The 16,720-nt window shown below is 46.0% G+C and overlaps 1 protein-coding gene across 1 annotated transcript in view; it reads left to right on the forward strand.

The window, feature by feature from the left end:
• Nucleotides 1-761: 761 nt before the first annotated feature.
• ITGA8 (integrin subunit alpha 8) overlaps nt 762-16,720 on the forward strand; it is a 652,632-nt gene continuing 636,673 nt past the window's right edge. Inside the window, exon 1 of the mRNA XM_085631247.1 lies at nt 762-1,673. Within this exon, the coding sequence (XP_085487373.1) occupies nt 1,495-1,673 (179 nt within the window). The 5' untranslated portion in view covers nt 762-1,494. The remainder of the gene's footprint in view (nt 1,674-16,720) is intronic.

Consider the following 16,720-nt stretch of genomic DNA (forward strand, 5'->3'; position numbering starts at 1 on the left):
GTCCACTTCTGCACTCCTGGATCTTGAATCTCCCGCCCCCTCCTCCCTCCCGCCTCGAGACAGAGCACGAATGGGCTGCACGAGAAGCAGCAGCGGTGTACTGAGCACAGCGTAGCGCTCTGGCAGCACCGCAGCTCTTGGGCAGAACTTTGGCGCAGGACAACAGAAAGGAAACTGAGGTGTAGGGGGCGCCCTTCATGCTGTGCGTGGATGTTATGAGAAACAGAGAGTCCAGACCAGCACTGATTATAGTAAAGCACTGCTCTTGGTCCTGGCAGTGCACTGGATGCAGGGGAAAGCTGACACTGAAAACAGAGCCTCACCAGCAATTCTCTGCCTTGCACTGGATGTAGTAAGCAACAGAGACAGGACGACTACAGCGCAGTACCGTTTCCAGTGAACCCTTTGAAGAACTTCCAGCAACACTGCTCCTGATGCAGTTCCAAAGAGAACACTGGATTTGAACCGGAACGAGAGGAGGTGCCTTTTTTTTGCGGCAGTGATTCCAGTGTAGCGCTTTGCAGCACTTCTCCAGTTCTGGCGCTAAGAGGGAGACTGATTCCGTGTAGCAGTGAGTTCAGTCATTCCAGACTCACCCAGGTGTGCAGTGAAGAAGAACGGACTCCACTCTGCAGCAGCAGTGAGCAGTGATCGCAGTGACTCGACTGCACTCGCCGCTCTGGATGCAGTCAGAGGCAGCGGAGAAGCATCTCGGTTTCTGGGGTGAAACAGATGCGGAGGACGGAGCTCCGGCTGCAGGGGCCCGACTGTGACTGAATCCGGGGAAATCGGTACCACCAAGTGATCGAGGCTACTGGCCCCCGGAGTTCTGATCGCAGTGCCCTCCCTCGATGACTTGGATGTCTGTGCGCAGTGCACAGACCCCTCCTCCTGTCTTCTGTAGTGCACAGCGCCACTGCCGACCCTCTTCTCTGTGAGCAGTAGAGTCCTGTGAGTAGCACACATCCACCCGGTCTGTGCACAGTGCACAGAGCAGCTGTTGTATGTCAACACTAAGAACCTCTCCCGTTTGTGAGAGGTGCATGGACCGGACCCCCTGCTGTCTGTGAGTAGTACACAGACTCCGTCTCTGTGCCAGTACGCAGAGCCTCCTGTCTCTAGTACCAGAGCCACTGTCGGACAGTGAGTAGTGCATAGACTCTCTCTTCTCCCTGTCTCTAGGCAGTACCCACCCCTCTCCTATCTGTGCAGAGTGCACTGACCCTCACCCTCCCTCCTTCTGGGCAGTACGCAGACACCCCGGTCGGTGCAGAGTACACCGAGTACCCCTCTCCCTGTCTGTGGGAAGTACGCAGACACCCCTGTCTGTGCAGAGTACACCGAGCCCCTCCTGGGTGACCACGCTGCTCCCTGTCGCCTCCCGCAGACAGGCAGCAAACCGCCGCTCTCCCCGGCCACCTTCCCCGGTCCCTCCTGTCCCGTACTGAACTCCTGCCCGTCCTTCCTCCGGCCTTCGAAGGGAGCCGCCTGAAGATGCCCGGTCCTCGCCGCAGCGGCCTGCGCCACTGGTTCCCAGCCTGGCTCGGGCCCCTTCTGCTCTCACCTGGACTGCTAACCTTCAACCTGGACACCGAGAAGGCCACGGTCTACAGCGGGCCCCCGGGCAGCTACTTCGGCTACTCCGTGGACTTCCACCTGCCTGACCGGAGCACGTAAGTGAGGAGAGGCTGGGGTGAAGTGATACGCGAGCAGGGCATGGCGGCTGGCAGCGCGGCGAGGGCATCACTCTCCAGGGTGGGGTGGGAGGTCACCCACGAGCCGTGCCTCACTGTGCTATGGTGGGGCCTGGCGGCCTGTCCGGGTCAGCAGTAACCCCTCTGCTCGTCGTGCGCACGCGTTGAGAGCCAGGAGCGCAGAACACCCTTCAGGCACGACGAACTTACCCGAGGCCTGTAGGAGCACATGGGTGGCAGCCTCTGGAGGGAGGGATGAGAGGACGCGCGGATGTGAGGGTGAGAGAGACACATGCACACTCTTCATCTTGAGTGACTTGCTGTTCTAATCCAACGATTCTTCAACCTTTCACTCTCCAAGGGAGGATAAATTAAATACGTCATGGATTTGGGCAATGGAAACGCATAATACCTGCATAGCCCCTCATCAGTAGTAGTAAGAGCAATATTAACACAATACTGTTTCCAGTGGGTTACATTTGTGGGCGGCGACGTATTGGATTCACCGTCATCACATTCCTCACCTCTTTCGGGTGTAATGCACGACGCCGGTGCTTCATTGCCACTCTCCCGTCAGTGCAGGTGGTAGGTAAACCGCACGCCATCACATCACACGAATGTGTACCACCACCAGTGAGCAGGCAGAGTCAGACTTAGAAAAAAGACCCAGCTCCAAATTAAACGTGGCCCTTTTAGCGGATCGATAGCCAAAGTGTGGCCCACATTTGAAAGTGAGTTCAGTTTTGAATTTGTAGACACGTTGAGTAGGTGAATTTGATGGTTTGGGAGACTATAGGCATTTGTGTTTGCTGCAGGCAATGCTTGTTGTAATATCTGAGACATCAAATGTAAAAAACAGAAACCGGCCCACCAGATCATAAAACAAGAACACAGAAAAAAATTGCCCATACACTGATTTGTCATACCAGCTCTTGTGGCACTGCCGCCGCCGGCAGGACGGCCATGTACCCCTCAGCTCTGAGCATGCTTTAATCTCTGCCAATCAGAGAGGCATTTGCCGGATGTCCTTTGTAAACAACCCTGTCCTTCTCTGCAAACAGCCTGCAGATGGTGCCAAGCATACTTATCCACTCGAAAGGCAACACAAGTCGTGTTTCTCTGTTCATCGACCCAGTAAGATGAAAGACCGCGTCAACCCGATGAAAGACCGCGTCAACCCTTCCAGGGTTGGAAACAGTCAATGGCGCAGCAAGGGTGCCATAGGCCCTGGTGCAAATAAAGAAAACCCTCCCCGCTGCCCCTTGTTTGCAAGTAAAAGACTGCCGTAACCGGAGTCCGGTGGACCCCACAAGGTTTGGCTCGGTGCCACTGCCGCCGCTGCACCATTGACAGCCACGCGGGTGACAGCGCGTCCGTTACGACCATCAACATCCAACGCTAATTTGCGAATTTCAACGAGCCATCTTGGCGGCAAGGACATTTGCTCCCTTCAGACACACTCGTAAATGCTGCTCCGTTTATGTTCATGAATGCCGGTCCCATAACTGCACATATGTGTACTTCGGTGTGACGATGATGTAACTGCAAACAATGCCACATAGATTAAGCTGCGGTGATAGGGCGATGTATGCGCTTTACTGTGGTACCTTTGACCCGGGGCATCCCTGTGTGGTCCACGCTGTAAAATCATGACGTAAATAAATAGACGAGGGACGTTTGCCACATCTGTGCCGAGGCTCGCATTAGCGACTCCAGCTGTACTCAGAGAGGCCCCAGCAGCAAGCATGCAGCAGCTCGGACCTCGGACCCTGACTGCAAAGTCCCTGCAGCGCCTTTCTCAAACGTGACGAGCAGGCCAGCGGTTACTGAAAGGGGCCGCTATGTAATGTGTGTCTGATGTCGTAACTTTTTGGCGCCAACCCAATAAAGGCGTGAAAACAATCACTGGCTGATTCTCAAAGCCGTGTGCGCCAGTACGTCCAATTTACACACGCAAATGTCATAATTTACATCTAAACGGTGTATACTAAGCCCTGTCATTGGCAGGCGTAAATCTCCTTACTAGTGTCAGAATGACATCGGAAAACCCCCAAAACTGGTGGGGACTTAAGAGAAGGGGTTTCCCACAGGTAATATGCGGCAGTTGCAGGTTTACAGATGTACAATGGGAAACGTTTGTGAAATTCCACACATATATGTGAGGTTGGAAACTTGTGGGTGCAGATTTCCATCATTAGGTGTCGCCACCACAGCGCATGCACTGTGCTGCGAGACATATCCTTTATAATTCAGTGGGTTTAAGACTCAACCACAGCATACAATCAGTTGTTTTTGTTGACACTTTTATTTGCAGCATTTGATTGCTTATGTCCTGTCGGCTTTTCTTCCTTTCTTGTGTTAGCTCCACTCTTGACATTGGACCAAGTACATGTGTATTTCCCAATCTTTGTTCTTCCTCCTCTTTCTGCAACACACATTTTTAAATATTTTTTTTATGAGTGTTTTGGTATTATTCCCGGATGTGCAATGTGCTTTCCTACTTTTAACACAGGCATACAGGTTCTTATTCATGTTGTTTTCACCCTATTTGCTGTCTCTATTGACGCTTTAGTTACACCCACAACCGTATAACTCCACTCCACTCTACGTCACTCTACACTACTCCAATCTACATGCTACTCCACCCTATGCCACTGTACTCTGCGCCCACAAACTCTGGTCTATGGCACTCCACTCTACTCTATGACATTCTACACATCTTCACTGTACTTTAAGCTACTGTACATCACTCCACTGCACTCTACGTCACTCCACTGTACTCTGTGCCATTCCACTCTACTCCACTCTGTGCCACTCTGCAACACTCTACACCACTCCACTCTATGCCACTCTACTCTACACCACTCTACTCTGTGCCACACCATGCCACTCCACTCTATGCCACTCTACTGCACTCTACGCCACTCCATGCCTATTCAGTCTACAATACTCCATTCCAGTGCCTGTCTTTGCCCCTCTACTCCATGGCCACTCTACTCCACGCCATTCTACTCCACTCTTCTCTACTCCACGCCACCTCAGTCAATGCCACTCCACTTCAATTCACGCCAATCCACTCCATGCTACTCTACTCCATGCCACTCTATTCTACTCCATGCCACTCTCCACCTCTCCACTGTACTTTATGCTACTCCCCTTTACTCCACTCAGTGCCACTCTACCGTGCTCCGCTTGACTCTACTCCACTCTATGCCACTGCACTCCACTCAATGCCACTCTGCGACACTATACACCACTGCACTTTACACCCTTCTACTCTACTCCAATCTATTTTATACCGCTCTACGCCACTCTACCCCACTCTAATCTATGCAACTCCATGCCATTCCACTTTACTCCATGCTGCGCCACTCTACTATATGCCACTCTACTCCATGCCACTCTTCTCCACTCTATTCAGCCCCACTTTATGCCACTCCACGCTACTCTACTCTATTCCACCCTACTCTGCTGTACTCCCCGCCACTTTACTTAATGCTACTCTGCTCCATGCCACTCTACAGGACTCCATTGTACTCTACTCCACTCCACACAATGCCACTCCATGGCACTCTAGACCACTCTATGGCACTCTACTCTATGCCACTCTACGCCACTCTAGTCTGTGTCACTCCACTCCACTCTACCCTATACCACTCCACTCTATACCACACCACTCTAATCTATGCCACTCCACTCTATGGCACTCCAGTTTATGCCACTTCACTTTGTCACTCTACACCACGGTACTCCATGCCACTCTACCCCACACAACTCTATGCCACCCCACTCTATGCCTCCCCACTCTATGCCACCCTACTCTATGTCATCCCACTCTATGCCACCCCATTCTAGGCTACTCCACTCTATCTTGCTCCACTCTGTGCCACTCTATGCCACTCCACTCTGTGCCATTTCACTTCACTTCACTCTACTCCACTTTATGCTACGCTACTCCACTTTATGCTACGCTACTCCACTGTATGCCACTCCAATCTATGCCACTCCACACTATGCAGTTCAACTCTGCATCACTCCACTCTATGCCACTGAATTCCACTTAATATCATTCTACTTTATGCTACTCTATTCTACGCCTCTCTACTCTACACCACTCTAGTCTATGCCAACATACTGTACTCTGTGCCACTCTACTCTATGCCACTCTTCTGTATGCCACTTTGATGTACATCACTCCACTCTAGCCACTGCACTCCACTGTACTTTACACCACTCTAACCTATGCAACTCCACTTTATGCCACTTCACTCTACCCCACACAACTCTATGCCACCCCACTCTATGCCACCCCACTCTATGCCACCCTACTTTATGCCATCCCACTCTATGCCACTCCATTCTATGCGACTCCACTCTACGATGCTCCACTCTGTGCCACTCTATGCCACTCCACTCTGTGCCATTTCACTTCACTTCACTCTACTCCACTTTATGCTATGCTACTCCACTGTATGCCACTCCAATCTATGCCACTCCACACTATGCAGTTCAACTCTGGGTCACTCCACTCTATGCCACTAAATTCCACTTTAATATCAATCTACTCTACGCTACTCTATTCTACGCCTCTCTACTCTACACCACTCTAGTCTATGCCACCATACACTACTCTGTGCCACTCTACTCTATGCCACTCTTCTGTACGCCACTTTACTGTACACCACTCCACTCTAGCCACTGCACTCCACTGTACTTTACAACACCCTAACCTATGCAACTCCACTTTATGCCACTTCACTCTACACCACTCAACTCTACAGCTCTCCATCCACATTATTCTACTCTACGCCACTCCACTCCACTCCACCCTACTCTATTCCACTCCAATCTACACCACTTATTCCCCTCTACACCACTCTACTCTATGCCACACCACTAACGTTTCGCCATGGTGAACATCAGCCACGCCGTTGTACAACATGGCTAAAGAAAGTGGCAGATCCAAAAGCTTTCACATAGATGAGACCTATTGGCTTTGCCAATGCTTGTTTTTTTGTGACTCGGGACCCCCGAATTAAAAAAAAAAGCATAAGTCACAGTGGTAGTCAAGATAGCCCAATTCAAGACTATGCAAAGTTTAGCTCATGTAGAAACACTGTCCAAACGTGGCTTTGGGAATAATCTAGGCCAAATTACTTTTTCGGGTGTTCTCAGGTACAGCTCTTTCTTAATATAACTTTAGAACTTCTTCAGCTTTAGCAGACACCTGTGAAGAGAAGCTCTTGAAATAATCAAACTTGTAAAAAGCTGCCAAAGTGCCCCAAACCATTATTTCCTAGCAGCAGAAAAATGTGTAGTTTATTTTTGTACATTATTCCTAGCAGCAGGACAAATATATTATGCAGTTTATTTTTCCAAGTTTTTACAGACCACACCAAAGAATTCACTCACCAGAAGGACAGGGTCAATAATATTAACCATGAAGGCAACAAAACGCAGAAGCTTAGAAAACATCATGGGGCAATTACTCCTGGAAAAAACGTAAAACAAAGAACCAGAGGCGGTCGCAAACAAACAGATTTCCAGTCTTTTATGAGAGGAAAGCAGACTCTACTTGGAACGAAAGAACTGTACTGTGTTGCATCATTTGCACAGGGCCTCATACACATGATCAGGTCAGGAAGTGCTCCCAAATCGGTCTAGCCAGTCTGGTGGAAGATGTCTTAACATCATACTCTTCCGAACACATTCCCGTAGTTTAGTTTAATATTTATAAATCAAAACAGCCACGCACTCGGGTTTCCCAGCACTTTCAGCAACCAAAAGAGTTTCTGCCAGCTCAGATGGATTCAAAACAGCCAGGCCTTCAGGTGTCTGTGAAAGGAGAGCAGCGAAGTGCAACATCTCAGATGTTCCGGCAGAGCATTCGAAAGGTGGGGCCCGAGAACTGAGGGAGCGACCTCCCATCATGCGAGTAAGTTTGATCTCGGGGACAGTGCACAGAGAGAGGTTGCTGGGCACAGGTCTCTAATAGCCCGGTAAAGTTTGATCAGGCCATTGATGTGGTGAGGGGCGGTCCCAGCCCTTGCTTTAAAGACATAGCACATTGCCTTAAATTGGACACATATTTGCACAACTAGCCAATGCAGCTCATGATGAAGAGAAGTAGCCGAGGCATATTTTGGCAATCTAAAGATAGGCCTAGAGGCTGCATTTTGCACAACATCCAAGCATCTCAAGGAGGCTTTATGAGACCCCAGATAAAGACTATTGCCATAACCCAGACAGGATGAAATAGTGGCCTGGGTGATGGTTCTTTAGACAGGTATGGGGAGAATCCAAGCGAATTTCGGTAAACTTTTCAAGGTTGTGAAACAGGCCCCAGAGACCTTTGCCACCTGTGGTCATGGAGTCTACCAAGAAGACTCATTTCTTACCTTTAGAAGCAGGAGTAGGGCTATCACCCAAAGCAGATGGGCAACGTTGTGGGCCCCAGATACATGGGCTCTTCCCAATATTCAACACCTCAGTTTTTTCACCATTCAGTTTCCATGAATTGTGACTCATTCATGAGGCAACTTGAGCCAGACAGGTTCAGAGACATGGAGCTGTGGTCCTGAGCGGAAGATAAAGAAAAGATGATTTAAGTATCATCTCCAAAGGAGAATAGGGTAAGACCACAGCTTTCCACCAGCTCGGCCAGAGGGTGAATATAGATATTAAAAAAGTGCAGGGCTCAAGGTCGACCCCTGAGGAACCCCAGAGGTTGAAACATGGCCCATGGATGAGAAACTGCCGACGAAACTCCTGAAACAATCTCTGAAAGATGAATATGATTGTATAACTTCACTTTTGAATTGTCCATTTTCCAAACATAAATAAAAAATGAATACATAAATCGATACATACCTACTACAACAATCTCTGAAAGTATAATTTGATTCAATAACTGCTCTTGTTCTTTTGAAAAGGACATTTTCCAAAAATAGAGAAAGAATAAACAAATAAATGACTGACTGAGGAAATAAATAAAGTATTAAGTAAATAAATACATGTACAAATAATGCAAACAAGCTTTGGTACTAGATCATCAGTGACCGGCAGAAGTGATAAATGTTTCTGCTGAGACCTAATGTGAATGCTTTTTTTAGCAAGACACATCACTGTAAAGTGTAAACTGGCATTAAGAGAGAGGCAATGCAGGAGTGGGAAATGGAATGATATGATTGATTATATCAGACAAGAACTGAGCTGCAACATGCGGTACTGCCCTGGGGGCAAAACGGTGTCATGCCAGCCAGCACTAAACTTCCTAAGTCTACAGGGGGTGAGACCACAGGTTACAACGCAATGCATGGGCAAGAAATTGGAATCACGAAGCCACTGCAAAATTTCCCCCCCAAAAATAAGTGCAGTGGCCCAAATTTTTAAACAGCTCTTGTGCTGGTGAATGCCACCCTTGCCTAAAACCAAAGTCGCCTAGTTTTAATTTCTTCTCCTGCCTCTTTCTTGTACCGCTCTAAACTTCCTGTCTGTTTATGTCAATCTTTTAGGTTCATTTTCACTCCTGCTGTCTCCCTTTGTCACTGTGTACATGTCTGCCTCTTTCAGCTTCTTTCTCCCACTTCTGCTTTTCTCTCTGTCGCTCTGGGTCAAAATCTGCTGATTAAAAGTGACAGGGACCACCATCAGCGATTGTTGACTCACATTATACATTGTACAAGCCATGTATCTGCCATGGCCATGGCCTGGATATTAGGATACAGACTCACACCTGAGGCCACAATAAGGACCGTGGATCTCATCTGGATAGCCAGCTCTGTCCAGGCACGTTTATGGAGCCAAGATTGAGCAGTTTAACACCAAGAACGTTCTGTGATCAGCATGAGGCTGGTCTTTGTGACATTTAAGTTTAGCTTATGCAGGGCCCCCCTATCTCCTATTCACAAGAAAGTCCTCAGTTGTTGGGTGATGACAGGTACATCATAAACTGATTCATGGAGATGGGCAACAAATCCACCAAACACCCAGTTGACTCCGCGTACAAGACGAAGAGAATCATGGGTACACGAATAGATCCTGAGGGGCACGGGAGTCTGGGAGCAGCCTAGACCCGCTCTCTCTCACCATAACCCTTGGAGTTCCATGCCCGCTTCAGCTCTACAGCTGGCTTGGAAGGTAAAGTTGTATGAATGCAAACAACGGTCATCCCTGACCATCTGTGCATGTGCAAGTTGTGACACAACAAAAGCATATGTTATAAATGACACCCTAGTAGTTGGAAGGCAGATCGTGAGTACATAATTTTCAAGGGCAGAAAAAGTGGGATCAGGCAGTAGCAGAGCTTTGAGTGAAAGAGGTATGGGTTCCAGGCTGCCTAGACCTTCCTTCCTTCCCTTGACACAGATATCTTCTCATTATTTTCTTAGTAAACGTTTGTGTGATCTCTAATACACAATAACACTGTACTCATTTACTGCTATCGCAAGACTTCATGTTCTCAACCTAAACATTGTACACTTCTCAATGCACCATATGAACCTATCAGACATTTATTGGTGCGGCAGGAGAAAGCATTGCGCGTTTGAAAATACAGGACAAATATTACCTCTCCTAACACATGATCCCGCAGAAGCAATACCCTGTACACTTCCTGTACCAGGAGACTGCGCTAGATAAGTTGTCAGTGTACATTCCTGCGCCATAGAAAAGCCCGCTTAAGATTCACCTTGACCCTGACCTGCTGTATGAATCGCATTTGCTGAATGGATCATTCTGCAGAAGCATCGAATGTATGTGCGAATATCTGACCTGTGTGCAAACGAATAATTAATTAAATATACCTACCCTCCGGAGGTAGGTACTCTGTCTCGAGAACAATCACGTCAGTTGTTATGCCCCAGAATACCTCATCAGTTACTTACCCACGCAATTTGAGTTTAGTAGTTACTGTGTCAAAGAACGTCGGCACAGAATCCTTGTCCACCAATTACTTTGTATGATAATACCTGCTGATCCCTGTGTACAGAATACTCACCCACCTGTTACTGTGCCACAAAGTACTTGCACACCTGTTGCTGCGTCACAGAATAACTGCCCATAAAGTAATGTGCTATAAAGTCCCTGCTCATATCGCACAGGTCTCCACTGTTGTGATCTTTGGCACACACAGGCATCCACGTTCCAGCTCCTGTACAGACCAAGGGCTCGGACGGGGGCTCATCTGATAGCAGTGCGTAGGTTTCAAAGTTGCAGGGGTCCCAGACCCTGGACACAAGGGAAGGGAGGTCAAGAAAGTGAGTGACTGAGGCATCTTCCCTGATGTTCACTCTGAAGCAAATTACCTTTAGGTGCTGCGTTATGACACGCTGCAGTGTCTTCCTCCACGGGAGACCTATGTGCCACAAGGGTGGGCATAGTACTTGACATTGCGATACTGCCATCCCCTTTCTTTAAATGGTATTTCTGCTGATGGTGTCTATTTCTGGCACGCTACACTGTATCACATGCATTATATTTCATAACATATATATCACCTACTACGTGGATCTAACCACCCAACCCCATGTGGAGGTAAGCCTAGTAACTATGGATGAATGAATGAACCCACAAAGTCCTCAAGGCACCAGTAGATTGAAAGACCAGGTTAAGGAAAGGCAATAAGAGAGCTGACAGTACTAACAAATTAGATATGTTTTCAGAACCTTTGTAAATGCTGAGAGACTCTCTTTTAACTGACTTGCTTTAGGGTGCGAATTCCATAGAGAGGGAGTAAACAAAGAGAAAGCTCTCCTCCTAATCATGCTTTGGGTGCGCAAGGAATATGCAGTGAAAGCAGCTGCTAGAATGAAGAGACCGATTTCAGGTAGATCTAGGAATTCAGCCTTGAATGAACCTGGAGTCTTTACTTTTGTAAGCCCTATAGCAGTAGCAGTGGGACTTAAACTGTAGGTGTCTTTTTACAGGAAGCCAATAAAATACCTAACAGGCTTCCAAACACGATCTTAATAGAAAACGAATCGAAACTTCTGATTTTGGACTTGCTGTAATTGAAAAACAGCTTTAGCAGGAAATCTCCGATGACACACATTTTCATAATCAGGTTGATAATTAATAGAAGAATTAACTACAGAGGCTCTAAGTTCTTCAGCAATACATGTTACGCTCTTACTTAACAATTTAATCTGGTGAAAAAAGGACTTAGCCATAGAATTAATTTGAGGAGTCACACCTTGTTCTATATCAAAGACAAGTCCTAATATTTTCACATTGTTCTCATCTAGGGATGTAGGTCCAAATTAGTGGGCCGGAATTGAGGAGGACAGAAGTTATTTGTTCCTAAGAGTAGGATCTTTGTTGCTGCTCCATTTAACTTAAAAAAGTTAGAATTCATACATTCATGAGCTGAAGAAGGGGAACAACCTTTACAACGCAACTTTTACAACGCACTACACTTACAACGCATTTTTTACAACGCAAAATCCATTACAACGCACTACACTTACAACGCATGCCACTACAACGCATTTTTAAAAACTACCTTTACAACGCATTCCATTACAACGCCTACCATTACAACGCATAATATTACACTACACTATCCAACATTTACCCTACTGTTGCACCCCCTGGAGTTAGAATAGTAATTTTTACCCCTATACTATCCAACACTTACCCTACTGTTGCACCCCCTGGAGTTAGAATAGTAATTTTTACCCTTATACTATCCAACACTTACCCTACTGTTGCACCCCCTGGAGTTAGAATAGTAATTTTTACCCCTATACTATCCAACACTTACCCTACTGTTGCACCCCCTGGAGTTAGAATAGTAATTTTTACCCCTATACTATCCAACACTTACCCTACTGTTGCACCCCCTGGAGTTAGAATAGTAATTTTTACCCCTATACTATCCAACACTTACCCTACTGTTGCACCCCCTGGAGTTAGAATAGTAATTTTTACCCCTATACTATCCAACACTTACCCTACTGTTGCACCCTCTGGAGTTAGAATAGCAATTTTTACCCCTATACTATCCAACACTTACCCTACTGTTGCACCCACTGGAGTTAGAATAGTAATTTTTTACCCCTATACTATCCAACACCTACCCTACTGTTGCACCCCCTGGAGTTAGAATAGTAATTTTTACCTCTATACTATCCAACACTTACCCTACTGTTGCACCCCCTGGAGTTAGAAAAGTAATTTTTACCCTTATACTATCTAATACTTACCTTTAATGCAATTTAATATTATGCGTTGTAATGGTATGCGTTGTAAAGGTATTTTTTAAAAATGCGTTGTAGTGTCATGCGTTGTAAGTGTAGTGCGTTGTAATGGATTGTGCGTTGTAAAAAATGCGTTGTAAGTGCATGCGTTGTAAAAGTGTGCGTTGTAACGACATACATCCGCTGAAGAAAGATATCTTAATTATTGCCTCTTTATAAAAAAGGTGAATGTCATTAGCATAAAAGACGATCCTAATCCCAAATATGCTGACAATATTTGGCAGGGGATGGATCAAGACCTTGAACAGAGTTGCCCAAAATGCTGTGCCCTGAGGTATTGCACATCTCACAAAAACTGTTTTAGAACGAAGAGAGGGGAGCAGCAGAGAAAATTCCCTATTTACTACATGCTTGCCTTGACAATGTTGTGGTAGGCAATTTAGTAGATGCAGTATTATTGTAGCTCAACAATATCGATCACAACATTGTGCCACACCGCTCTATTGCTTGCCCATCATTATCAGAAGGGGTACCTCTCATTTGTTAATACTTGGCTGAGATTCTCCTTCATGAAAAAGTCAAATCTGACCCTCACAAGCCTAGTCAATCTTCACCCAACAGCTAACATCTCTACCATTTCCAAGTTGCAGATGAAGGTACATTGCAACTAACAATACACAAATTGGATGCTTAACTACCCTACTTGGCTCTGTATAGTCTGCATTTAGATCCATGAACAAAACACATGTCACTCTGTAGGGTCTGCAATGTTGCTTCTGAATGAGTCAGTGATCAATCACATCCTTCCATTGACCTATCTGGCCAGTACCTACTGTGGATGAACTACACCAGCTTTGGAGACTTGCCAAGTAGGACTGCCACCTACTGCTGGGATAGGCTGGTTCAGGTCCCTTCTCTGTAAGATAGCACAATCTATCTAATTCAGCATGGACAGTATCATTTTTATCCACAAGAACCTGTTCACGCTTACTTTGTTCAATATTTGCGCGAGGATACTCAGCAAACCATTTATTGCGGGTTTCCTATTTCCAGCCAGATGTTAACATCTAACACCTGTGACAGGGCAAATTCTTGGTAGCTATTGGCATCTCCAAGCTTTTTGTCAAAATATGGTTATTTTCTGGCAGCTTCTAAATATTGTCATGCTGGTCTCTTCCCTCTCTTCTGTTGGTGGAATGTAGCCAGACCACAGCACACCTAGAGACATGTGTCCCTTATATTGATAAACACTTTGCTTAAAGCTCAACATGTTAGGGAAAAACGTTTTTGCACCTTTATTAAAAGAAGATAATTCAGTATTAGATTCCTCTAGAACTCTATCTTGTCCAAAGGCACAATCACAAGGTGATACACACTCACACTCTGTACCATCACAAGCAGGTTGGTGGGCTTATGACTGCAACAAGGAAGAGTAGAATCCAGTGTAATTAGCATCACCACTACATAATCAGGGTATTACAGCATTGTCTCTCTTCATTGTCCAGCCCTAATCAATAGGGGTCTAGAAAACCAGTAAAAGTCTAAGAAAAACAGCAGAAACCATGTTGTACTGTAACTCCAATACATTCTCTAATAAAACATATAGCACAGCAAATCTCAGGTCAGGGCGATACTGAAATCAATTCAACCGTTCAAATGGGCCTGTACCAGGTTAACCTACAATCAACATATGCTGGGCCACAGATGGGTGTGGGAGTAGTAAGGCTGTCATAATGGGTGGCCCAGTATCCCATCCGATTATAATGCATCGTGATTTACTGATACCAGGGGTACCGCAGGTACAGTCAAGGAGGCCTAGTAACCTTGGATTACAAGTGGGACCCTGAGCGTTTACTTGGAAGTGAGGAATTATTGCAGTAGTTGTTAATTTGAGGGCAGGGCCCTCTGGTAGCTCCTCATTTTTCCCCTGGGGGCTCACCAAGAGATTTATGCTGCTTCCAGCAGCCAACATCTCCAGGAGAAAGAAACCACATCTGTGGTGTGCCCTTAGATCTCTTCATTAATATGAGGTTGGAAATAAAAGGGACTTCGGAAGGTGGCCTTATGTAGGCCCCCTTCAAAGATCTGCAATGTGTGCTCTCTGCAATTCAGCCCAAAATGCTATTAATTCTTCTGTGGAGAGACACAAAGCTGATGCCAGAAGTGGAATGAGTGTCTGTTCCTAGGCCAAAGACACAGCCAGGTACACCTAATTACTAAATAGCACCAAAATAGATTCCTCCCATTTTCCACCTGACCCAAATGCCATAAACAATGCCTTCAGTTTCTTGATGTGCCCATAATGGTCAGCTAAATTCTCTCTGTCCTAAACACATCCAAGAAACTAGCCCCTGCCTCTTATGAAGAGGGAGAAGAACCTTGGGAAACATAAAGGAGAATTTGAATCGGACTTTTACACAATAACGGGAGAGGGACACACCACCAGGCCACTAAGAAGAACACATAAATAAAGATTGTGAACAAGAGTATTCACTTCGTCTTGCCAATAGGCTAATGTGATGGTCGTATCAAGCCCCCAGTCAGCGGAAATTAGCTGCAGAGATACTTCCTGCAGATAGGTATTCGAGGCGAAGTTTAATGCGAATAGTCTAACATCGAGACCAAAGAATTAATTCTGTTGTGACAAAAGTTCATAACAGCCTGGTAGCAACTCTATGTGCTAAATACAGGACCTCTGTGATATTAAAAGCCTGTTTGCTGCCAGTTTTGCCTTAATGGAAGAAACTGCTGACGCATCAAAATCCCTTAGGAGAACCTACAAGAATCAGGAGCGGGTCTAAACCTAAAACTGATGTCTCTTCCTGAACCATGAATGAAAAGGCATGTAGTGGGCAAATTATTCCTAGGAGGTTGACAGTCTATGAGATACCTGGCTTGAGAAAGGGCCCATCATTGAAAGACAGACGAGAAGTATGTGCTCTAGTACCATAGTTGTCTGTCAATCGAAGGGGGGCTGTGACATGCAAAGCCATCAATGCATTACCAATAACTCATACACCTTCTTCTTGCAGATTTTTGCCAATATCCAGAGAATTCATTGAAAAAGTGAGCAACAGAACACCTGGTCAGATTAGATAATATACGTACATTGTCTACGTTTGCGTGTGTGTTCAACTGACCTGTGTTACACCAGGCCTGGCAAAAACCCACATGCAAACTAAAACAACAACAAAATGGTGGAATAATTCTGTTATCATGTCATACTGTGGGGACAAATGGAAAACTGGACTCTGTTGACATTCACATTTTTAGATTTCTAATATATTCTGGTGGTAGACACTAAAGACAGAAATCCATTTAAAACACCCAATGTATGATGTACCTTGTTGAAAGGCCGAGAAGGTACCCGCCGCCATGTAGTTAGATAAGCACTGTAAGTAGTTGTCTGTCCCTATCACCACATAGTGACGCAACTATCATTGTATAAATGTCAGAAAAGCTTTAACAATTGCTGAGAGTTTCCTCTCATTGGATGGCCTTAATTTCTCATAATGGATCTCTGGGATACAGCTGTGCCTGAACCTACCCCCCACCCCACCATGTTGGTGTCTGTGGTGAGGATGGGAGGAGAATACGGAATCTAATTCCTCACCCTGAACAAGCTGGATTTGAAACTTAGAGTTATGTATCAATGGGGTAACCCGGTAGACCACTGGACTCGGGTATAGATAGGTACACAAAAAGATAGTCACAGTGGGGACAAATTTAGAGGAGTAAAAGAGCATACATTTGTTAATGATTCGAACAAATTTAACGACACCACCTATTTCCTGCATGTATGACCATAATTTAATCGATTATCCAAAA

Source organism: Triturus cristatus, chromosome 10, assembly GCF_964204655.1.
Source record: "Triturus cristatus chromosome 10, aTriCri1.1, whole genome shotgun sequence".
NCBI classification, from domain to species: domain Eukaryota; kingdom Metazoa; phylum Chordata; class Amphibia; order Caudata; family Salamandridae; genus Triturus; species Triturus cristatus.